Source organism: Pungitius pungitius, chromosome 18, assembly GCF_949316345.1.
Source record: "Pungitius pungitius chromosome 18, fPunPun2.1, whole genome shotgun sequence".
In the NCBI taxonomy this organism is placed as follows: Eukaryota; Metazoa; Chordata; class Actinopteri; order Perciformes; family Gasterosteidae; genus Pungitius; species Pungitius pungitius.
Genome location: NC_084917.1, coordinates 2120641 through 2143217, shown reverse-complemented (window position 1 = coordinate 2143217; position 22577 = coordinate 2120641). Strand labels below are relative to the sequence as shown.

General features: G+C 46.5%; 4 protein-coding genes across 11 annotated transcripts; 2 read left to right on the top strand and 2 right to left on the bottom strand.

Annotated features, from left to right (window-relative positions):
- Positions 1-825: 825 nt before the first annotated feature.
- On the bottom strand, positions 826-2783 carry foxd1 (forkhead box D1). Its single transcript, XM_037485041.2, is given in 2 exon segments — positions 826-2382; positions 2384-2783. Coding segments are annotated over 2 exon segments (1071 nt in total). The 5' UTR covers positions 2458-2783; the 3' UTR covers positions 826-1385.
- A 3978-nt stretch (positions 2784-6761) lies between these two features.
- btf3 (basic transcription factor 3) lies at positions 6762-10269 on the top strand. 2 transcript variants are annotated; one of them, XM_037485179.2, is made up of 6 exons: positions 6762-6862; positions 7749-7817; positions 8108-8221; positions 8302-8503; positions 8639-8701; positions 9761-10269. In XM_037485179.2, exons 2-6 carry the CDS (start codon positions 7749-7751, stop codon positions 9805-9807), a joined length of 495 nt encoding a protein of 164 aa, XP_037341076.1. In that variant the 5' UTR covers positions 6762-6862; the 3' UTR covers positions 9808-10269. The 2 variants fall into 2 exon arrangements, with proteins under 2 accessions (XP_037341076.1, XP_037341077.1); XM_037485180.2 differs by having other exon boundaries at positions 6813-6925.
- Positions 10270-10489: 220 nt separating this feature from the next.
- ankra2 (ankyrin repeat, family A (RFXANK-like), 2) lies at positions 10490-13961 on the bottom strand. Of its 5 annotated transcripts, none has more exons than XM_037485175.2 (9): positions 13835-13961; positions 13244-13550; positions 12985-13143; positions 12828-12893; positions 12250-12347; positions 12018-12143; positions 11817-11883; positions 11574-11654; positions 10490-11104 (listed from the first exon to the last, which is right to left on the bottom strand). In XM_037485175.2, exons 1-9 carry the CDS (start codon positions 13844-13846, stop codon positions 11049-11051), a joined length of 972 nt encoding a protein of 323 aa, XP_037341072.1. In that variant the 5' UTR covers positions 13847-13961; the 3' UTR covers positions 10490-11048. The 5 variants fall into 5 exon arrangements, with proteins under 5 accessions (XP_037341072.1, XP_037341075.1, XP_037341073.1 ...); XM_037485178.2 differs by having other exon boundaries at positions 13244-13542; positions 13835-13959; XM_037485176.2 differs by having other exon boundaries at positions 13244-13578; positions 13835-13958.
- A 584-nt stretch (positions 13962-14545) lies between these two features.
- srek1 (splicing regulatory glutamine/lysine-rich protein 1) lies at positions 14546-22525 on the top strand. Of its 3 annotated transcripts, none has more exons than XM_037484516.2 (11): positions 14546-14855; positions 15004-15137; positions 17198-17319; positions 17520-17666; positions 18085-18263; positions 18367-18497; positions 18579-18681; positions 18786-18890; positions 19127-19198; positions 19344-19458; positions 20214-22525. In XM_037484516.2, the coding sequence occupies exons 1-11, from the start codon at positions 14728-14730 to the stop codon at positions 20355-20357; spliced, it is 1380 nt and encodes a 459-aa protein (XP_037340413.2). In that variant the 5' UTR covers positions 14546-14727; the 3' UTR covers positions 20358-22525. The 3 variants fall into 3 exon arrangements, with proteins under 3 accessions (XP_037340413.2, XP_062414743.1, XP_062414744.1); XM_062558759.1 differs by lacking the exon at positions 14546-14855 and adding an exon at positions 15851-16863; XM_062558760.1 differs by lacking the exons at positions 14546-14855; positions 15004-15137 and adding exons at positions 15206-16358; positions 16735-16863.
- Positions 22526-22577: the final 52 nt, after the last annotated feature.

Below are 22577 nucleotides of genomic sequence, written 5' to 3'. Positions count from 1 at the left end.
TGGCAGCTCTGTGGCACCTGGTTGTGATTTACATTTGTTTTGGGGGGATTCATAACGTAGATATTTAGCGCGCGGGCCTACTTTTCCGCACAAGCGTCCTTCTGCGTTAAAATAACACGCAGTTTTACTTTTTGTGTCACAATGAAAACGGTGCTCTTCACCGTGGGCGAGGAGCGAGGGCGGGGTGGGGGGGGGGTGAAAATAAAGGTGAGTGAGCACCAAGAAACGTGTGTCAAATAAGAGCAGATAATGACATATTGCACGAGGAGTGTTGTGACCCGCTGTCCACACCAGCGGCGGCGCGGGGCGAGTCTGCACCGCGGACACCGTCCCGTCCGCTCACCGTAATCACGGGGATGAGTGGGAGAGGGGTCAGACGGACACGCAGGCCCCGTGTGCGCATGTCCCACACTGACGCGAGAGGGAGAGAGAGGGAGAGAGAGAGAGAGAGAGAGGGCGTGCAGACAGCGAAGGGAGATGAACACATTCGGTCTCTCTCTCTCTCTCCCTCTCTCTCTCTCTCTCTCTCTCTCTCTCTTTTTCTTTTTTTTTTTAAATCCTGTGGCTCTCACACGCGCTGTTGTGGAGTTTGCACACCTGTAAGAGCTGATCATTTAGCGTCATCTCCACGTACACAAACTATTTCCTGTTCAGTATAAACCCTGCGCTGTGTGGTGTGTGTAGTAGTATTAGTATCCAGGCCCAGCAAGCCAAACGCTGTTTAATAAATGTATCTCCAAACAAATTACTTTTTTTTTGCAAAAAGAAATTTATTCTTGTTGAAAAACAAACTGTGTAAAAATATCACACTTTAATTACACAATACTTGCCAAAAATGTACAATATTTTATTACTGAAAGAAACACACACTGCATATTATTATTATTATAAATGTATGACTTTGCTCTGTGTATTTTAATACAAAGCTCAAATCAAAACTATAAAAGAAGTGTTTTGATTCGCCACTCTATTAAGAGGAAAAAAAAACATGAACGTGTTTGACACAAATACATTATTAGCCTATTTTTAAAAACATGTGATCATTTATAACCTGCCCATTAAGTCGTTATCCTGAGACGCCCTAAAACAGTGACTGAAACGAATTACTTCAAGGTAAAAAATACAAGGAAAGTCGGTGGTCAAGTCTGATGCACACCGAAAAAAATGAACATAAATAGATTTTTTTTTTTAAACAGCATGAATATAGGCACAAATAGTGTTATGTATATGTCCATCATTCAGCTGCGTGCTATCAAACAAACATACAAAAATAATCCTACCTTCAGAGAGGGGCGTTTTTTGTTTTGTTGCAGTCTCTCTCTCTCTCTCTTTCTCTCTCTCTCTTTTTAAAAGTTTCTTGAACAAAAGTTTCTTGTTAAGACATTTTAACAGTCGCTCGTGCCGCTGATGACCCTGCTCGGGAAGTTTTCCACCGGGTGTAAAACGGCCCCCGGATGGACTGTCTGCGACCGGCTGCTCCCTGGAGGCCCCAAAGAGGCAGGTAAAACCGGGATCACGGCCGGGGAAGTTCTGGAGGGGCTCGGTGACCCCCCGATGATACTCTCTATGGAGAAGGGGGACCGCTGGGCCGGGGAGCCGGACTTCTGCACCGGGGCCTGCGCGCTGGCCGAGCCCAGACTGGAGCTGAGCTGGGGATAAAAGCGACTCCTGGTTAGGTCCGTGCTGGGGGGCATCAAAGAGGGCGCGGGGATAACGGTCCCAGCGTGCGAGTGCGAATGCCTGGAGTGCTGCTGCTGCTGCTGCTGCTGCTGGAACGCAAAAAGTGCAGAGTGCGTGTGGTAGGACTGCAGCTGGATGCCGTACCCCCCGCAGCCGTACGGGCCGTACCCGTACGCGGCGGCAGCGGCGGCGGCGGCGGCGGCGGCGGGAAGGAAACTGTTGTGTTCCCGCAGCAGGTCCTGCGCCTGCTGCCGCTTGAAGCGCTTCCTCCGCCGCAGGAAGCTCCCGTTGTCGAACATGTCGGCCGACTCCGGGTCCAAGGTCCAGTAGTTGCCCTTGCCCGGGTTCCCGGGCTCCCTCGGTATCTTCACGAAGCAGTCGTTGAGGGACAAGTTGTGCCTGATGGAGTTCTGCCAGGCCGGGAACTTCTCCCGGTAGTACGGGAAGCGGCTGCTGATGAAGTCGCAGATCTCGCTGAGCGTGAGTCTCTTCTTGGGGCTCTGCAGGATGGCCATGGTGATTAAGGCGATGTAGGAGTACGGGGGCTTCACCAGGGTGTTCTTGCCCGCCGGCTTGAACCCGTCCCTGGAGGACGCGGAGCCGTCCAGGCACGGAGGGGGCGAGCCGGAGAGCAGGATGCCGTCGCGCATCTGTGCCACCTCGTCCACGTAGGCGCGCGTCCGGCCGTCTCCATCCTCCCCCCCCCTCGCCGACCACGTCAATGTCGGTCTCTTCCGAAAGGATGGAGGCATCCGACATCTCTGAGCTCAGAGTCATGGCTACCGCGCGGCTGTGCCCTCCGACGCCAGATGAGGAAGACGGTGAGATGAGCGAGCTGCCCTGCCCTCCCTCTTCAACAACTCATAAGAGGAGGACGAGGAGGAGGAGGATGAGAGGGGGGAGGAGGGGGAAGAGGAGGAGGAGGAGGAGGAGGAGGGGGAGAGGAGCGCGTGTCGTTGAGAGCTATCCCTCCGCTTTCTCGCTATTTCCATATGTTTGCAGGGTTTTTGTTGCCGTTCCCGTTCTTTTTGGCGGTCTCTCGAGCGGTGCCCGTCGACAGTCGGCCGGGAAAAGGATGCCGGGAAACCTGCAATCGGGCCAGAATCCTGAATCACGGAGGGGGGCGGACCTTGTCCCGGTATTTATACCAGCGCCCTGGTCACATGGGGAGGAAACGTCACAGAGGCAAACGAAAGGAGAGAGAGAGAGAGAGAGAGAGAGAGAGGAAGGGGGGGAGAGAGAGAGAAATGACACGAAAATGACTTATATTTTAACTAATATTTTTTATAGTGTCAAAACACAAAATACGTCATGTGGCATACGTCATTTTTATTTGTCGTCCATGGTGGCCTCTAGTCCGCACAACCCGGATGTTTTTATTCCTGCAGGGCGCCAATATAAATGTTGGAAGATGACAAATATCTTTAGGGAGGACTAATTACCGCCGTGGCCAATTATCAGATGAGGGGGGTATCTTGGCAACGGTTTTACATATTTATAAGTTACTCTGACTAGAAGGGAGCGTGCACACTTGTATTTTTCCAACGTATACGCGTAAACAATGCCTAAAGAGTGCTTTGGATTTTAATGTCTGAAATGCCTTCATGGTTACCAGAACGCGTCAGTGCACCGTATCTCCGTATTGCGTGATCCGGTATAGTTATCGAGATTACCCTGCGAGCCATTTGTAATGGAAGAGAGTCAGCTGTTAACTCGAATCAGTCACGGGTCACGCAGAGCATGCAAGCCCCAGATATAAGGCCTCTGCCGTGCGTCCACAGCACGCTGCTGCCTGTGTGTGTGTGTGTGTGTGTGTGTGTGGACATTTATGCCAACATCGGATTTTATAGTTTGGAACTCATGTTTAGGTCTCCAATATATTTAAACATTTTTTTAAATACAATTGTAAATTAGAAAATATATATAAATATTAAATTGGTAAACAATGTGTATAGGCCCATTAAAATGATCATAGCTATATTTAAATCTAATTGTCTACATTGAATATTTTAAATGGGTCCTAAAAGAAACACGTGAGGCTTATTTTAATAATATTATTTGGTCCCTTTACAGTCAGATAGTAAACCAATATCAGTAAGTGTGGTGTACACTATGAGTATTGATTATGTTCGTCGTTCGATTCTCGCCGCAGTTCAAATGTTATTGACGGTTGGCTGAAAGTGATTTTAAAACTGTATCCTCTTATTCAGCGTGCAATACAGGAGACATATACTTTATATTTTAGCAAACACAATTTTTAAAAAGCAGGCATATTGTGCAAAAATATTTCCCCCCTTGCTGAGTTTGATCCAATAACTTAAGAAAACACACGTTTCAACTTTTTGCACTTTTTTTTCGTTTTCAAAAGAGGAGCACGGTATCATTTAAAGATTTCTTAGAATTACTCTTCTCAAAACATTTTTTTTTTTTAAGTTAAGAGGACTTTATATTTGAACTATTATTCAGGAACTGTTCAGTAACTTTTTAGTTTGTCATTTGACCAGCGCCATCTAGCGGTGAACCTGTTTCATAATTAAAACACTTATGGCCCAAAAAGTAAACCAAAAAAAAAACACAGTTGCAGCTGTGTGTGTCACAACCACTAATTTAGCACTAACTTCCATAAACTGAGCATTTTTTATTTAGTTTGTTGTAAAGTATAACGACTGTATCATCTTGGTAAAGCTCTAGAATATTATTTTGGTCTTTGTTAACAATTTGATAAATGTTGGATGCAATATGAAATAAATGAATGAGAACGTTTTTGAGAAAAATACAAAACTCCTCACGGTAATTCCTGTTCATATTGATTATTTGCTTTGATTACAGCTAGGCTGAAGTTATTTTCATCAACTGAAAAACTTCATTTTGAAAATAAACTTGATAATTAAATATAAAAAAATATAATTTGATCAGCAGACATAAACCCCATTCTTAAAATAAAGTGAATGAATCAGTGCTGTTTGAACATGAAGGAATCATTACATAGTTTTGTCTGATCAGTCTGATTCCATAAGCTCACCCGTGTAATACATAAAATAGTTCAAGATGTTTTCGTGGATTTGTTCAATCCGAGCGACATATGGAGAATGACTCTCGCAGTTGCACATTCAAAAAGTTAATTGAATGCAAAAGTTAGTTTTTTTCGGCCTTGTTGGGAACTTTTGAAAAGCAGAAGTTTTTCTATTTAATAAAGTCAAGTTTGCACCAAAAACAGATTAAATTCTAAAACAACTACAGAATGCATTGACTATCTGCATCAAATAAAGGCCGGAATTTGTCTTCTCGCAGCGAACCTTTCTACAGGAGCCCCCCCCCCCCCCCCCCCCCCCATGCGGAAACCCCCTCAAACGGGATTCTGAGCAGTCTCCCCCCCCACCCCCCCTCGGCGCCCAGAGGGTGTCTCCGTGCCACGAAAGCACCAAGAAAGCACTTACCCGGCCCGCCTAAACGGTTCCGAGAGAGTCCGAGTGTCGCACAGCAGCCCGCCCGGGAGAGGCCTCCGAGACGGTCCCACGGGCTCCGAGAGGGTCTCAGCAGAAGATTCACGTGGAGATGGACCGCAGAACGGTGTCATGAGCAGTTTGCAATTCAATTAAGATCAAAAATGAGCTTGAATAAAATTTTAGGTGTATTTTGGATTTGTGATTATATGCAGTGAGGCTATATTTAGTTAAATGTTAAAGATAAATTGTTCTACACATTGATAAGAAGATTACAGCTGAAAAATAATGACAAATTTAAAAAAAGCATAGTAATAGAATAATAGACATCATAGTTTTGCATGTAATTATTGGACAATTAAAATTCGTAAATTTCTATGAACTGCACCTCTGATCATGTGGAGGGTGGGAGGGGGGGGGCAGAAAATAATGTTGTTACTATATCCCTCCTTTGAGTGATTATTAGTTCTAATCTATTTTAAGAGTGCATCGCTGTTGAGAATGTTCTTATTCATGCATTGTTTTAAAGGTGGGTGCAAATCACATTTAAACTAAATCCCAAAACAAATAAGGACATCTATATCATTAACATAGATTTTTATTTATTTTGAGAATGTAGTAATTGTGTTCTGTTCTTTGCACAATATGTTTAGAAATATAAGCCAGGATGTGTGTTATTTGGATTTATTAAACAGTGGAATGTAAAATGATCATGATGAGGTCATGAATAAGTCTCAGTCTGTCCAAATCAAACCGAAAAATAATATTTTCTTCAAACCTATTTTGTCTCCTAATGTCCAATTCAGAGGAACACACACACACACACAGCGACCTCAATAGACCAGAATGCAACGCAGGAGGGACTCACACCGTTATGAATCTATAGTGGAGAGACGCTAATGTGAGGTGAAATATCCTTTTGAATTCAAAGAGACAATGACAGCATTTCTGCCGAGTGAGAGACATCACTCGGACTTCATTCACGTCCTCAAAGCAGCCTGTTGAGCTCGGACGAGGTTAAAAAGGTCACAACGCAGGAGCATGTTTGAGAGTATGATGGAAAAACTTCTCCTATATAACATGCAATCCTCTTATTAATCAAACTGTCTCTACACTATCCAAAAACATGTCCATTCCTTGTGTCTATTTGGGGGGAAACGTTTGTTCTAAAGGAGAAAATCTGGCCTCTTGTATGTTGGATCAGGAGTCTTTCACCTCTAAATGTTGGAAATGTCTTTTCAATGTTATTCAAAGGCAGTATATTAAACCTTTTGACACACTCTATAGAATTTTGCAGGTTTGACAAGGTGAGAGGGGATCTTGTTTCTTCTTTCTTTCTTTCTTTTTGCAGTGAAATGACCTGAACGTATACAAATAACAAGACCCGTAAGCAGTCAGCTGCCTTTCCAGGCCGTCTTTGCACATGTCCCAGCCAAGCCTTCAAAGCCAGATCCTGGGGGCCAGCCTAGGCCTTTTTTGTTTAAAGTATATTTGCATTAAATCTTATCTTACTCTTGTGGATGGAGAATCAGACAAAAGTAATTCATTAAAAATCTTTGACTGGTGCATCCTGAAGGCCAAACTGTCCAATTGTATATCTGCATTTGTGTGGCCCGGGAAGCTCAACTCGGGGTTAACAAAACCCTCCCCGCTTTATCGCGCTTTTGCTCCTACGTCACTTCCTCCCTCCTCTCTCGCTTCCATCTTGCTCCCCGCATGTGTCTGCCGTTAGTGTACAGGTCAGTGAGGAGCTTTAAATACCTTCTTCCCACCACTGTTTTGCCCCAAGCCGACGGCAAGAGGTAAACGAAGGCTTTTCCCGACCAGATGGCCGGAAAATCTGCCGCGGTTGAAGGCTAACGTTTCCTGCGCTTGTGAGCGCGCGAGGCAGGCCGCCCACTCAACTAGCTCCCTGTTAGCCAAGAGGCTAGCTGAAGTTAGCTTACAAGTTATCGCACAAAAGCTGAACCACACCTTGTTTCGGTGCAACTGTCGCCGTTATCGGTCCGTCGGCGTTAGGTTAACCCGCTCTGACGTTACCCAGAGGTCCTGCTTTGTCGGTACCGCCACACGATTTTCACTGGCGTTGTGTGACTGTGTTCGTCTCTGTTGTCCCAAATACAGACGACGTATAAAAGAGGGGAACAGTTAGCTATCGGAAGCTAACTGTTAACCCGAAGCTAGCGCAATGACAGCTCCCCGTTTAGCATTTAACCTGCTGACCCCCCCACCCCCACGCCGAGGCTCTTCTTGTGTGTTAGTGTGTGTGGTTTAATATCGCGTCACTTGCTTCCGACCTTTTCTAGTGGCTAACTTGCATCGCGGGCACTTCTCGTGCTGTTGCATTTGTAGCGAAGCGGGGGGGGGGGGGGGGGGAAAGCAGCACTTCGGTGTTGCAATAAGTAGTTGCATCACGGGAGTGACCCGCTCCGGTCTTGTGAATTACACCCAAACGGTTCTGCATGCCATTTTTATGGAGTTTAAATTCCTGTCATTGTAAGATTTGGATACTTTTGGGGTAATCTACTATACTTTAAAATGCCCAAAATGTCAAACTGTTAAAATGTGGATGCTCTCGGTAGAAATAAACATTTTATGTAAAGTGATTTCTTTTTTTTTCCCCAGATGAAAGAAACAATTATGAATCAAGAAAAACTTGCTAAGCTGCAGGCACAGGTCCGCATCGGCGGAAAGGTAAGTGACCAAATCAGTCACGGGTCACATGACTTTATTTTGTGCACCACACGCTACCTTCTCAGGGGCTTCTTAATGCTTTCTAAAGATCTGCTCAGGCAGTGCTCCCAAATATGCCATAAGCTCTGAACATCCTAGTAGTTTCCATAGCCACCATAGTTTGGGACATACGGCAGCAGTAATTTTGAGCAACAACCCTGCTGATCATGGACGCAATCGGGGGAGGATGCAGGAATAGATGGCGGAGAACTGGAGGTTCACACAGATGTTTGCGTTGGACGTCCCCACAGGGTAGCGCTCGCAGGAAGAAGAAGGTCGTACACAGAACGGCGACCGCAGACGACAAGAAGCTGCAGTTCTCCTTAAAGAAGCTCGGCGTCAACAACATTTCTGGAATCGAGGAGGTGGGCGTGAACTTTCACCTCCGTCAGCACGACTTGTTCTGTTGTTGTTGTTGTTGCTGTAAAACGTTGTTCTCTTTCAGGTTAACATGTTTACAAATCAGGGAACAGTCATCCACTTCAACAACCCCAAAGTGCAGGCCTCCCTCGCAGCCAACACCTTCACCATCACCGGCCACGCTGAGACCAAGCAGCTGACGGAGATGCTGCCCGGGATCCTGAACCAGCTGGGAGCCGACAGCCTGACGAGCCTCAGGAGACTCGCCGAGGCTCTGCCCAAACAAGGTCAGCGACCTTAAGGCACCACAGCCTGTTGAATAGTGTCACGATTCAACTCGTTTCTAGAGATTTTTCACTGCTGTTTTCACCCGCTTTAATCTGCTCTACAAGCTTCTCACTGGTCATTTCCTATTCCCGCAGCATCGGATGGAAAAGCGCCGATTGCAACAGTAGAAGAAGAAGACGAAGACGACGACGTTCCAGGTGAGTGCTTAAATGTCTCAGATTTGTGTTGCATGCTCAATTACCTCCTCCCTCATTAAAAGTAAAAGATTACTCCTGTGAAGTCGTAGTGTTCCACGTAGCTTCTTATACTCGGCGTGCTTAGGGAGCGCTCCTTTGATGACGGGTCTCTAAGCTCTGGTGTATGATCCATCTGAGTTGCATGGTGGATCTGCTCAAACTAATTAATGTTACGGGTGGAGCAGCGGCACTATGAAAAAAGGAACATTGCTGTGTGGACAGATGCCCATATTTGGTAATCCTTCTTCACGATAGTCCTCTATGGGACAATGCCCCCCTCCCCCGTTACAGTTAAATAACCATGGCAGGTTTGTTTTCTTGTGGCCCTTGAAAAGGGGGGTCACGCGGAGGGGATCCATCTGACTTTAGAGTGATGGTACAACGCTGGGTTTTGTATTTAAATCTCGTGTTCGTTGTTTAGAAGATCTTAAGATCCAGTTTGCTTTTCTTTGTGAGGAAACCAGGCCCCGAGACATGAGGTTGCCATTACAACAACCTCATCTTTTCCCAGGACGTCTCTGCCTGTAGCTCCAGTCTTCGCTAATACAACAAACGGTTACACATGTACTCTGCGACGGCTCAGGGGTTAACAGCCATCGCCATTGTGTTGTTATTGAAGTTAAGTTTCCTTTGTTCTCCCACCGAAGGAACATGTTCACTCAGACCTTTTTGAATTGTTTCCATCTTAACCCCTCGACCCTCCAAGCACCCAACTTTTTGAAAGGCAGATTTCTTACATTTCAGAGTAATTGAGGACAACTGTTTGATGCTTCGACCCCCGTCATTTTTACAGCTGCTTTCGGTAGTTTGCGAGGTCCCCATCTGTCCGGCACATTGCGGCGCATGTGGGAGAGAAGGATGAGCAAATCATTTGGCTTCCACTGCGCCCGGGTATCGCGTTTCAGATAAACATGCTCTTCCTGAATTGTGCTCTGGCACCTCGCAGGGTGATTAGTGCAGATGGACACGGCTTTCTCCCCGAATCAATCAGTTCACCGCCAAATTCTTTTGTTGTTTCAGATCTGGTGGAGAATTTCGACGAGGCGTCCAAGGACGAGGCTAACTAGAGGAGACGGGACTCCCTCAAGTGTCAAAACTCGACGGGACCATGTGAGGCCCGAGATGTTTTTCTGTCTATTTTGAGAGGTGGAGATCTAATCGTTAAAGTACCCTAGAAGATGAAATGTCCGTCAACTTTTGGCTGTGAGCATTCTGTCAAATGTGCAACACCTGAAGAAAGTACCTGCCTTCTCTTAGGAATCATGAGTTATTTTCTAGAATAGGACTCTGATGTATTGAAACCGGTGGGGGGGGGGGGGGGGAAGGAGTATAGAAGCGAAAGGCATTTTCGTACTCATTCCACCAGACTCTCCACATGCTTGTTGTGCTCCGTTTGTCCCGTTAGTGAGAGATTGTTTGTAAAATGTGGTTTTTAAGGCTGGCGCTGTACATCTGTTACTAAACCTTGATTCTTTGTGGCCTCGTTCAAACCATCATATCTGGAATAAACCTTTGCTACTGTCAAAATAGCCATTTGTTTTTTCTTCTGTCCCCTATACTAAGATTGCCACAGCTGGAATATTGTAATGCATGTCGAAACACGACATCACTGAAGGATTTCTGACAAAATACATTTTTAGCAGAGCGAGAATCTTTCCTAAATGTATATGAAGATAAACTTAAAGAATGCTGTACATTTAAGTCTGACAATTTGCGTTTGGTTATAAGATTGTATGAAGTAGCTCCATCAAAGTGACAAACAGCACATTGGATGTTTTAATCAGGTGTGATCAGTACACTTTAATCACATTACAACACAGCAACTACAGTTTTGAAATAAATAACGTCAGTACGGCACAAAGATCCAACTGCTTGGCACGGTTTGTAAAAACCTTTCAGTCCACCCAAAACGAGCTCATTATGAACACGAGGCAATTCAACATAACACGAATCTTTAAGGTTAATAAGTTAGAAAGAAATCCTACAGGAAAAGGAGGTAACACGTATGATGAAAGACTGCAAACAAACACTTCATGCCTGGTGAGCTCCATCAGTTCCACACTGCGCTCCACGTCATGTGGCACGCTGCAGTCAGCAATGCATGCTGGGTAGAAGCAAAGACCTCTGATTTACATTTTTGTTCTTTGTGTCTGCATGACATTTGCTACTCCACATCCAACACAAAATATGTTTGAGTGGGTTTTTATCACCTTTCAAACCGTCATGTGCGTCACACTTTCAACGTAATGTTGATTAACCTCACGAACGGAAACCAAACGTTGCTGCTGGCCGCCGCTTGTGGCCCGGCTCATTCTCTGATCCCCATCAGTAACTTCAGCAGGTGGGCCTCCATCACCTGTTGAACTGAACAGAGAGACAGAGGCCGTTTGTTAGTTTAACGTTAATGAGCCATCATTCCCAGGAGGGAGACTCACATCGCACTAATGTCCCATCATGCATTGTGAGGAAAACGCCGCGTCAATCCTTCAGTATTTCAGACCCGGTTGGTTTAGTAAAAAAAAACAACTGAATTGTGGGCGCAGTTCCATTTGTTGTGTCCACATTATGTTTCATAACACGTCTCACAATACTTTGCTCAGTGGGACCTTTAATCTGTCGCTTTCTCTTCTGGCTTCTTGAGAGACTGATTAGAAATGTATGTAAAGCACAATTAACGCCACTATGTTATAACGGTTTTACTGCATTAGCTGCCTGTCTTTTTTTGTTGTTGTCAAAAGGTCATGAGACCGTTTGAATGTTTTTTCCCCACCAGACACATTCTCAGTCTGTGCACCTGAACGTTGTAAAACCCTTCTGCTCGATGCACACTTACCATTCCGGTGACCCATAGCCACAGCCATGTCCATTGCATTGAATCCAGAATCCGACTCTATGGTAGGGTCAGCGCCACTCTCTGGGAGACACACAAACCTTAAACGTTATTATTACTTTGCGTGTTTATGGTTGAGGCAACCCTAAAGCTTTGTCTTCTTCCCCTAAGACTTATCACAGATGGAGGTTTCCTTCCACAGGTGTGTCTCTCTCAGTAACACGGGTGGGGGGTGGGGGTCCTCACCTAGCAAGATCTCCACACAGCGCACATGGTTCCCGTGGACGGCGTACAGCAGAGGGGCTCCCCCGTTCTGAAGGATCATCAAAGCACACGACCCTCACATTAAATCCCCAGCACGGAGCCCCTCGCCAAACGACATCACCCCGTCCTCGTCGCTGTGATCGACTACAGCGGGAACGCGAGAGCAGATCTCCGCCTTCTCACCCAGTCGTATTCGTTCACGTCGACGCCGCAGTCGATGAGCATCTTGACGATGTCGGTGTACCCCTTGCTGCAGGCCAAGGACAGCGCGCTCTCCCTCCCCCGGGCCAGGAGGTTGGGGTCGGCGCCCTGCGGAGGAGAGTTGACGAACCGGCAAAAAAAAAAAAAAAATTGAAGAGGATGAGCTGGAATATCAACACAAACCGCCGAGGGATCTGCACGACGCCTCACGCACATTTTGGAGGAGAAACTCCACGACGGCGATTTGTCCGTGCGCCGCCGCCCACATCAGGGGGGTGAAGCCTTCCTCGTCTTGGTGGTTGATGACGGTCTCTGTCAAAGAGCGGCGTGATTACGACATTCATTGTCATCACCATACCCACAATCCTTTGCAGGAGCAGGTCGGTTTGACAAATACTAATATTTAAAGTGCAATGGGTGCTGCATACTTTTAGTTTAGTTTAGTTATTAAAGTGTTTTATGTAGGACTTTGAGTTAAAAATCTAAAGTTTCTTGTTTACCATATTTTAAATGTAGACTAGTAGAGCAGAAATTCTTCTAATAATAACTCCCCTGCTTGTTAAATAAGGAAATAAGAAAACCTTCTGATTGACTATTGTTTAAAAGTGAACTTGTTTTTCTAAAACTACATTTAAAGACTCCATGTTGGGCTCTGGGAAATTGCACTGGCCGTTTTTCCACTTTTTTCCCGATGAATCCATAACGAACATAACAATCCGCTGCAGCTCCAAACACACAGTGATTCCTCCCCCCCCCCCCCCCCCCGTTTGATAAGCCAGGCGTGTTGCCTACCTTGTTCGATCCTGCTGGCCAGAAACACCATTTCACCCTGTGCTGCGAGCTGATGAATGGACAGAGCTGAGAGAGCAAACACACACACAAAGATTGTGTTACTTCAAAGATTTTTTTGTGAAGAAACACAAAATATACACATAAACGTGGCACCTACAATGCACCAAAAGAGGCGTGGAGGAAACCTCGTTGCCGCGGTGTTTATTGGTGAGCGTGGTGGACTGCTTGATGGGGGAGAAGTGCTTGGTGGTGGACGGCGTGTACACGTGGCGCACCTGTATCCCCGGGGACGGGGACGTCTGGATGTTGCACTCGGCTGAAAAAGGCAAAGGGACACATTCAGAGGAAAAGTAAGCTCACCTGAGCCACCGCCTCCTCCTACGTCAGAGGTCGTCGCGGGGTAACCCCAACCGTACCTTTGAATAAAACGGAAGCCACCTCCAGATCGGAGTTGACCTGGTCCTGGATGTTCTTGCTGTCCTCCTCGTTGAGCGACTTGACGAATCTCGAGCAGACGTTCATGTCGAAGCGGTTGGGCAGGATGAACTTGATGCCCATGGCCACGTTTTGGGGGCCCGTGTCGTCGGGGCTCGCGCCCATCGACTGCTCGGTCTTGATGACGCTCAAGTCGGGCATGACGCAGATGCCTTCCATGTCCTCTGCTGTCCCACCGGGGGCTGACACGGTGACGTCCATTCTCTGATCACTCCCCGAACTGTCACACTGGGATCAAATCAAAGTCACCGCACGCCTGAAACACGGAAACAACTGGAATATAAAACCAAAGCAAATATAAAATGCCTCTCATTCCGTTTAGCTCTAATGTGTCCTAACCTCTGGCTGTCAAAGCTAACCGCAATACAGCAGGTTAGCTAGCAGTTAGCTTGCTGGCTACTGTTACGTTCCGTTAATCCCAAAAAAGAAAACCATGGCCAAGAACAATTTTTGAACATGGAAACAAATTAATGCTTTTATCAATAGTGAAAATAAATAAAGACTTATTCTACTCGATAAGGCATTGTTTTATTGGAATATCCTCGTGCAGTCACCCGTCTTCATTCGGTGTTTTGATAGATTCACGCATGCGCAGTTAGTACCGTCCACGAAGGTGTGCATCCACTATTAACCTCCCCCCTCTTTACTTCCGGAACCGATACACCAGATTTAAGTTTATTTTATTTACTTTGATCACAGACATACAGGAAAAATGTGTAATTCTGATGACAGCAAATGTTTGTTGGTGATTTGAAAATAAATGATTTCCATTATGCCATATTCTATATAAAATATTATGCAAGAAAGCGAATTTTCATCCAATACGCCAATTTACAATTTGCTACAGATAAGAGACATTATAAGTACAATGTAAGTGCTACAATTTGTTATATGTACATATATATGAATTTCTATAAGAATTTCTCTCTCTCTCTCTCTACATATACATATAGTAATACTGTAGAAACACATGGTACATCAGATGCTAATTTGAGGCCAAACATCACATCTTTTTAGGGAGTTATTATTGGGAGAATGATGCAGAAGTAGGTGGGTTACAATCATTATTATTATTTTCAAATACGACTGGACTGGAAAAACATCTGGATCAGCGTGTGATATTGCATGGACACTGCGTTTGAACTTTGGATGGTAGTATTGCTGCATCCGACCCACTAGAGGGCGGTAGTGCGCCTCAGCGTGTATTGTCCACCTCTCTTCACAAATTAAGAGGAAGCCGAAGAAACCTCTCGTTCCGCCCGCTTGGATGTGCTATGCCTAGCTCCGAGTGGTGGTGGTGGGGGGCATAGATAAATATATAATTGTCAAAAGAAAATACATATATATATATACGTCTAATACCACGCTTTAAAGGCACTCGACGCGTTACAAACGGCCAGGCGGGATGAGCGGGATACCGGGGACTGCCGTCGTCCAGGTCACCAACCTGTCCTCGGCCGTGAGCGGCGAGCAGATGCGCACTCTGTTCGGTTTCCTGGGAGACATCGAGGAGCTGCGGCTCTACCCGCCCGAGTAAGAGCACCTCGACACCGGCAACGGCCGGCCAGGCGACGCCGCGGCTTTGCGGCCTACATTCACATTTTAACACCGAGCCGTACGTGACTAACCGCCCCCCCCCCTCTAACCCCCTATCTCTCTCTGTTTTTCTTTTCCATTACAGCAATGCCCCCCTGTCTTTCTCCTCCAAAGTGTGCTACATAAAGTACCGAGACCCCGCCAGTGTTGGTGTGGCGCAACATCTCACCAACACTGTGTTTGTTGACAGAGCCTTGATAGTAGTGCCATGTGCGGAAGGTGAGTGCGTTTCGTCTTTGAAAGGAAACGAGAGTAAAGTGTCCTGAGGTGTCTTCAGTGGACTTGCTATGCCCCCCCCCCAAAAAAAAACTCCCGTTACTTGAATCCCACCGTTTGGTGTCGGGGTTTATATCTGGATTATTTTTCATTGATTATTCACGTGGATAAATTGGCGTAATTGTGCTGTTGGGTAGTTCTTATTTTTAGAGGCAGGTGGCTGGTTTTATCCACTCTGTTCCGTCTGCTGTCACAAGGTGGTTTACGACACTAGAGCCATGTTCCTTCTGTTTGTTTGTTTTTGTTTATTTTGTGAAGCTGCAATATTTACCTCACTGGACCCTGCAATAAAGTAGCATTGTGTATATTCCATAACTAGCTGCCATCAATGTAAGTTGTTTCATGGAAGTGACTAAATAAGTCCACCTAACTTGATCCCATTCCTCTCTCTCCCTCTCTCTCTCATATCTTTTTGTTTGGTGCTCCTTTTCTTTACCCCCCCCCCCTATTCCTCCTTCTCCCCTATTCCTCCCTCTCCCCAATCTCCCCCCCCCCCCCCCCACCCTTAAGTGCCAGTTTGTATTCAGTGAAAAGAAAGAAACAATGATGTCACCTAACTTGATGCTTTTTGTCCACGTGACTTGGTGCTGGATGGCTACTGAGTTTATTAATTTGGTTCTGTATGTTCTTTCTGTGTGATTATGTGTGCATATCAGATGACTAGACTGGCCCAGCTGTTACACTAGCCTGAGTCAGGCATTGTTTTCCAAGCCACTATCCCCGATCGGGCCAACGCAGCCTTCAAGGGGGAATGTGACCGGGAGAATAGCCTGCTGAACCTTCCAAGATGGACACCTTGTCTCTTTTTTATTTTTTTTATTTTTAAATTTCCTTTTTTTGTGTTCTTTTTGGTTTGTTTTCTTTCATACTTTCCCATGTTGTCCACTCTCTACTGTCTCTATCTAGAAACTACAGTATTGCTTATATCTAGCTTTGTGTTTTTATATTTACTTTTGGTTTTTGTTGTTTTTTGATTATTGTCCAACCCCCCCACCCTCCTCTCTCTCTCTGCTACAGCTGCGGCTTGTGTATGATTGAGTTCTGTCCAGGTTGCTACGGCATACCGGTGGGATGTGTATCACACAAGGGATGCTAGGAGGATCACTAACACTTTTCTCACTGTCACCTCCTGCTGTTGACATTCAGGGTTTAGACATTATGAAAGTGAGACCCAGTAGAATCTTTTAAATTCCATTTGTAGTAAAAGGTTTCCCCCCTCCCCCGCCTCCTCACATTGCTACGTCACAGAGGTCTGGTACAGATGTTTTAATGTTAAATGATGACACAGCAACTCTCCATTCAACAGCCTTTTCTCTCTCTTTTACCTTGTTTTTGTTATAAATGGTAATTCATGCTCAGTGCCTCCAGTTACATCATCTGTAGTTCTGTTTCTTATTGGTCTTGACGTAGCTCTCTTCTCCAGCTCTAACCCATCGAGGAATGAGCTTGTTTTCTTTTAATGGCTAAGTCTTGGCTAACATTTCCCACAGTTCTTAAAATTGTTGTTCTTTTCTGTATTTGATGTCCTGTGTGCTATTAGTGATGCAGCCATTGGGGTTGTCTTGTGTTGCACACCTTTCCAACACTGGAAACGATCACCCCCCCCCCCCATGGAAAAGCGCCCATGCTTGATATCGTATGGTTCATGACCAATATGTTTCCAGTACAGGTGACCCTTGCATCAAAGTGTTGACTCATTCTCTGCATTGTGTTTTCTTTCTCTTTTTTTTGTTGATCAATGAAAAGAGACAAAGGCCAAATGAGTAACTTTTTCTGAGAAACAAAAAGATCAATCGCTATTGAGAATAATTCAGATGAGGAGAATAATTTAAGAAAAGCCAAGTAAGGATGCTCGGTCTCCAGTAGTAAACACTTGTAGGTTGTATGGAGAAGTGTATGCTCTCTTTCTCTCTAGAATACAGTGGGCTAATTGTGCAGACATAGAGGAGACAGAGTGAAGCGTCCTTCTATTTCCTTCACTAATATCTGCTTCTGTCCTGCAGGGAAAATCCCAGAAGAGGCCAAGGCCTTGTCTCTCTTGGCACCCGCCGCCCCGGTACCCAGTCTGATCCCCGGCGGTGGACTGCTACCGATCCCCACTCCCGCTCCCGCTCCGCTTCAGAACGTGAGTCGCCATCTTTTTACCCTCCTACTCTCCGAGGCCACACCCATCTGATATTCCTCAACGTCGAACGGGCAGCAGGCTGTAAAGGGGAAGCAGCCCGTGGTACCATCACGTACTCCCTTTGCGTCCCAGAAGGGAGCGCCGAAGCCCCCTGAAGGTGCACTAACGCGTGTGTGTGTGTGTGTGTGTTATACCCACAGCTGAGCCTTCCCATGGTGACTCGGCTGCCGGCTGCCCTGGAACCCCCGGCATCGGCGAGCGCCCAGCCCCCCCTCATGGGAAATGTGGATCCCTCAAAAGTGGACGAGATCAGGAGGACCGTCTACGTGGGGAACTTGAACTCACAGGTGACGTAATGTCGAAGTGTGTCCGCACTGAACCTACTCGGCATCCGTTTGAACAGTTCTTTAGGCGGCCGTGGAGCTGATTCAGTGTCAATAAGAATAAAACGAACCTCTAGTTTTAATTAACAAAAACAGTATTCTTGATAAATCTGGACAAATTACATTACAAGACTAATGATGTTCACAAGCCATCAATAAACCACCAGAAATTAGAAATAGTAAAAAGAAGAGTGTTAGATGATGATGATGATGATGTAGGAGAGCAGATCAATGAAATGAACCCTTTTAACAAGTGAACTCTCGACCAGATCGATTCCAGCTGGAGGGGATTAAGATAAATCACAACCCCCCCCCAAAAAAAGAATCAATGCTGTGGCTACAATCTCGTTCATCCCCTCTCGCTCCCCCCCCCTACCCGCAGACCACCACCGCCGACCAGCTGCTGGAGTTCTTCAAGCAGGTGGGCGAGGTGAAGTTTGTGCGGATGGCCGGAGACGAGACTCAACCGACCCGCTTCGCCTTCGTGGAGTTCGTGGAGCAGGACTCGGTGGGCCGCGCCCTCACCTTCAACGGCGTGATGTTCGGAGACAGGCCCCTGAAGTGCGTGTGTTGTCTCCCTGAAACCACCAGCAAAACGTCCAAAACGGGGGGGGGGGGTCCGTGTTGGGCTGATTTTTTTTTTTTTCCGATCCGTGTCTTTCAGGGTGAACCATTCCAACAACGCCATCGTGAAGCCCCCAGAGATGACGCCGCAGGCCGCCGCTAAGGAGCTGGAGAGCGTGATGAAGCGGGTGAGAGAAGCCCAGTTCACCATCGCCGCCGCCATAGAGCCAGGTATGCTGTTTTCGGGGGGGGGGGGGGGGGTGGGATTTGGGTGATGGATTCTCGTGTGACAACTGCCCGCTCTGCCTCCAGCTGACGTGATGAAGCGCTCCTCCAGCCGCTCGGTGAGGTCGCGGCGGTCCCGCTCGCGGTCCCTCTCCAAGACGCACAGGAAGCGCTCCCGCTCGAAACACAGGTGGCGAAACGGCGAATCCTCCACTGACGTCCGCGAGGGAAACCGCCCTCGCGTGTCCGGTCCGTGGCTCATTTCTCTTATTTTCTTTGTTCCCGTCGGAGCAGACCGGCGCCGAAGGTGTCGCCGAGGGTCGACCCCCACAACTCCCGAGGCGTCCACAAGCGGCGCTCCCGCTCCCGAGAGAAGAGGCGCAGCCGCAGCCGCTCCAGGTTTGTGGGAGCAAAGCGAGGCGCCGACCTCGAGGTGACCGTTATACAGCGCGTCAGTGTCATCCCGGCACTCGGCAGCAGAGGTCACCAGCTTCTTATTCAATCTGCCATCGTCCTGGATCCGGCTCTCTTTTTGCTGCTGCCTTTTCGAAACATTGTTTATAAATTATAAAGTTTGTGGGTTGTAGCTTCTTCCTCAAATGGACTATATTGTCCTAAATGACTGTTGTTATCAGGGGCCACAGGAGGAGGAGTAAGGATCGGTCCAGGAGCCCTCGAAGGAAAGCCAGGTCACCCTCCCCAAAAAGGTGAATCCACTCCCGGCCTCATGAAACTGCTGCCATGTTCTGTGTTTCTGATTTTTTTTTTTTTTTTTTTTTTTTTTAAATCCACCTTTTGGGATTTCCACAAGATTGTGACTTGTTTCCTTTTTGTCTTATTTGCTCCTTTCAGAGGAAGGAAAGAGAAGAAGAGGGAGCGCAGCAGGGAGCGAAAGGACCGCTCCACATCCAGGAAGAGGAGCCGCAGGGAGGAGGACCGGATAAAGAGCAAGGCTCCGCCAAAGAAGGTACGGCTGCTACGAGCCCCCCCGCAACCCCCCCCCCCCCCCCCCCCCTCCCTGAGAAAACTGTCAATGTTTTTGTTCGCACCTCAAAGCTGACCTAGTTTTTAAAGTTTGCAATAAAGATCAAACAAAGGCGATGGCTGCAAGATAAAATGCGCCACACCTTTTGATCTTACCGCTCTCCATCTGCTGTCGATAACGATCATAACCCCCATAATGCACTGCAACTGTACAGGCTCATGCTCTACGCAGAAGAGCGCAGAGTTGACCGTTTCGGGTCCGATGCACACGGCTCACAGCGACTGCAGCAAAGAGGGTTTTATTGCCGTCGTCGCCCACTTTGTTGGGAAATGCCCTAATTTCACGTCACGGATGATGAACAAAGGCATCAAAATATATTACGAGGAAAACATGAGTTGAACTGGGTCATAGACGTTTCATAATCCTGTCAGATGAGACGACGTGAGAAGAAGCAGATGAGAAGTTAAAGTGCAGAAGATGTTTCTGCTAATCTACAGTTTCAGACGTTTCTCTGTGAAGGCAGTGCTGCTCGGGGTCAAGTAGGCCTTCCTACTCCCACGCTTTTGGACCTCCGTATCGTGGCAACCAGGTGCAAACAAAGAGCCCACCTGGGGTCGTCAGTTTTGGGGGGGGGGGAGAAAAGCGAATCGCTTTGACGAATATAAGATAAGCTGAGGAGGAAAACTCATCCTTTTGGATCCTTCGTGACGCTTTGGTCTGATTGTCGCTCGTTGCAGGCGCCGAAGGACCACGGCCGAGCAGGGAAGGAAGACTACGGGAGCGAGAGAGAAGACGTGACGTCAACGGCGTGCACCCGCCACAACGGCAGCCACAAGACCCACAAGGCCGGCCGCGCGCGCACGGGCGCCGCCGCCGACTGATCTCAGCGCGTCACGCCGGGCGAAAACCACTCAGCAGCAGCGCGTCTTTGCCATCGTCACCTCGAAGACCCTCTTGTCTGTTTTTTTTGTTGTTGTTTTTTTTACTCTGATTCCGCCGATGGCGAGGAAGCGCTCGGCACGGCGGAGGAAGCTCCCGATTCGTCCTCTTCACAAGAGGCGCAAGACCTTTTTTGAAGAAGGCTTCAGAAACCAACACATTGGTTTTTGATGATTCTTACACGCTCATCCACCTCTTTGTTGTCAATTACTGAAGGAACTCGGCGCCTTCTATTCACCCCCCCCCCCCCCCCCCCCCGAGCAGATTAGACTGAATGTGCAGCTGCAGAGCTTCTGAAAGAAGAAGCGATCCATGTTTCTCCAACAAAATGAAGCCATATTTCTATCGTCCCGTGGATTTTACCCGACCCCTCCGTTCCTCTCCACCGCCCACTTCAGGAGTCCAAAAAGCCTTTCCATTAGCAGAAATTTGTCAACAAAAATAATGCGTCTTTCAGGTTGAGAGATTTTTAAATGTTTTCCTTTTTATGTTCTCAAAAGAATAATTAGTCATGTGCACAAAGTCAAATCTGGATTGCATCATATTTCGAGCTTGACTGACTCCTTCAGGAGTGAATCGTTGTTATTAATCAGAAGTCTGTCCATCGGTTCTGTCCTGAGTAACTTCAGTGGAAAACAGCAGCGATGTTTGAGTCTGTTTCTAATATTTATCATAAGGTGAGTTATCAGCTCCATTTTACACTTTAATGACCTGTTGTAAAATAAATACTGTATTATTCAGACGGTTATCGTGTGTGTGTGTGTGTGTGTGTGTGTGTGTACGTGCTGCTTACCAGAAGGGAAGTAAACCAAATGTCCTTTTACTAAGTACAACGCATCATATCCCACTGAGGGGAGGTTTAATTATTCTGCTGCTCTGATAAAATCTCCCCAAACTCTCCAGTTTTCCTTTAACTGGTGGAAACAACCGGTACACGACGCGTCTCCTGGGTGTGGGGGGGTCTGGGGGCCCCTCTCGGTGCATGGAGACTTTTAGAATTGGGAAAGCAAGATGCTCATTTGCTCTAAAGGCGTGCTGTTAAAGGGAGACGTAACGACGTGAGCGGAGCTGTGTTCCTTCGCTCTGCTTCATTCTGCAGAAATGTGTGCTGTTGATTTTAAGGCTTCAGGTGCTGTAATTATGACTGAAGTTGTTCAGTCGCTAATATATATGTAAAAAGATGCTTAACTCATTCGTCCCGCGAGAAAAACCCTGTTTTACTTTCTCTTTTTGTTTTATGAGTGTACATTTAATTACATTTTTTTTATATTTACGATTAGTCCCAACAATGTATATTCTTCCCTCTCCTGTTAATATTGTAATGCTGTGAGATGAAAGACAAAAAAAAAAAAGATTTACTGTTTTTATAGATCCAAAACAAGCCTAAACTCTAAAAAAATAAATAAAAGAAATTCTGGCGGTTTACAAAATGTCTGTTAGCTTCGTTAGCTTCTCTTTGAGCTAACGAAGCTAACGGAGTGCGCGGGGGGGGGGGGGGGGGGGGGGGGGGGTCGGATATGTCTCCAGTCCACTGCAAGCACAGAAGGGTCAAAAGTGCCTAGACTGAGATTGTACCGAATATTCTAATAAAATATGGACACTTGCAACCTGAAGTTATTGTTTTGGATGTTAAACCGCTAATGAGATGTTTTATTCAAGTATCGTCATCGTGGGTTTTAGAGCAGAACACTCAATGGACTTTTGTGGATTTGTCTTTTTATTTGAACATTTGTTTTTCGGTCATTTCTGGTGTTGCAGTCTTCAGTATTATGATCGTCTCAGGTGTATCTGCAAGCATTTTTTTTTTTTGAATTCCTGAAATGATGGTTATATTTTTAAAGAGACTTAAATTTCACCTTTCGCTTTAGAATTTTTTTTTTTTTTTCTTGTTTTTATTTTTAATTTTTTTTTCAGTTTGAAGTTGTGATCAAGTTTAGTAAAAAATGAATTCCAGCACAATACAGTTGGGTCAGTAAAGTAGGAAGGTTCCTCCCCGAGGAGAATCTGCGTGGATCTGCTGACCCGGTGAAGAAGAACTTGTGTGTGTGTGGGGTCCACGAGCGATGCATCTCATCTGTTTCCCCCCTCAATAAAGAGACCTTTCACTTGGTTCCGCTGCGTTAGTGAAGTCTCTGACTCGGGTTTCTGTCGAGGTTCGGCTG

What these genes read in the sequence shown, in the direction of transcription:
- ankra2 (XM_037485175.2), bottom strand. An exon ending in GGCTTCCGTTTTATTCAAAG is followed by an intron (nt 13,144 to 13,243) that starts GTACGGTTGGGG and finishes TGCCTTTTTCAG; the next exon opens with CCGAGTGCAACATCCAGACG. An exon ending in ACGTGAACGAATACGACTGG is followed by an intron (nt 11,884 to 12,017) that starts GTGAGAAGGCGG and finishes ATGATCCTTCAG; the next exon opens with AACGGGGGAGCCCCTCTGCT.
- srek1 (XM_037484516.2), top strand. Translation starts at nt 14,728, where the DNA reads ATGAGCGGGATACCGGGGACTGCCGTCGTCCAGGTCACCAACCTGTCC. An exon ending in AGTAGTGCCATGTGCGGAAG is followed by an intron (nt 15,138 to 17,197) that starts GTGAGTGCGTTT and finishes TCTGTCCTGCAG; the next exon opens with GGAAAATCCCAGAAGAGGCC. An exon ending in TTCGGAGACAGGCCCCTGAA is followed by an intron (nt 18,264 to 18,366) that starts GTGCGTGTGTTG and finishes CGTGTCTTTCAG; the next exon opens with GGTGAACCATTCCAACAACG.
- btf3 (XM_037485179.2), top strand. Translation starts at nt 7,749, where the DNA reads ATGAAAGAAACAATTATGAATCAAGAAAAACTTGCTAAGCTGCAGGCA. An exon ending in AGGTCCGCATCGGCGGAAAG is followed by an intron (nt 7,818 to 8,107) that starts GTAAGTGACCAA and finishes ACGTCCCCACAG; the next exon opens with GGTAGCGCTCGCAGGAAGAA. An exon ending in CGAAGACGACGACGTTCCAG is followed by an intron (nt 8,702 to 9,760) that starts GTGAGTGCTTAA and finishes TTGTTGTTTCAG; the next exon opens with ATCTGGTGGAGAATTTCGAC.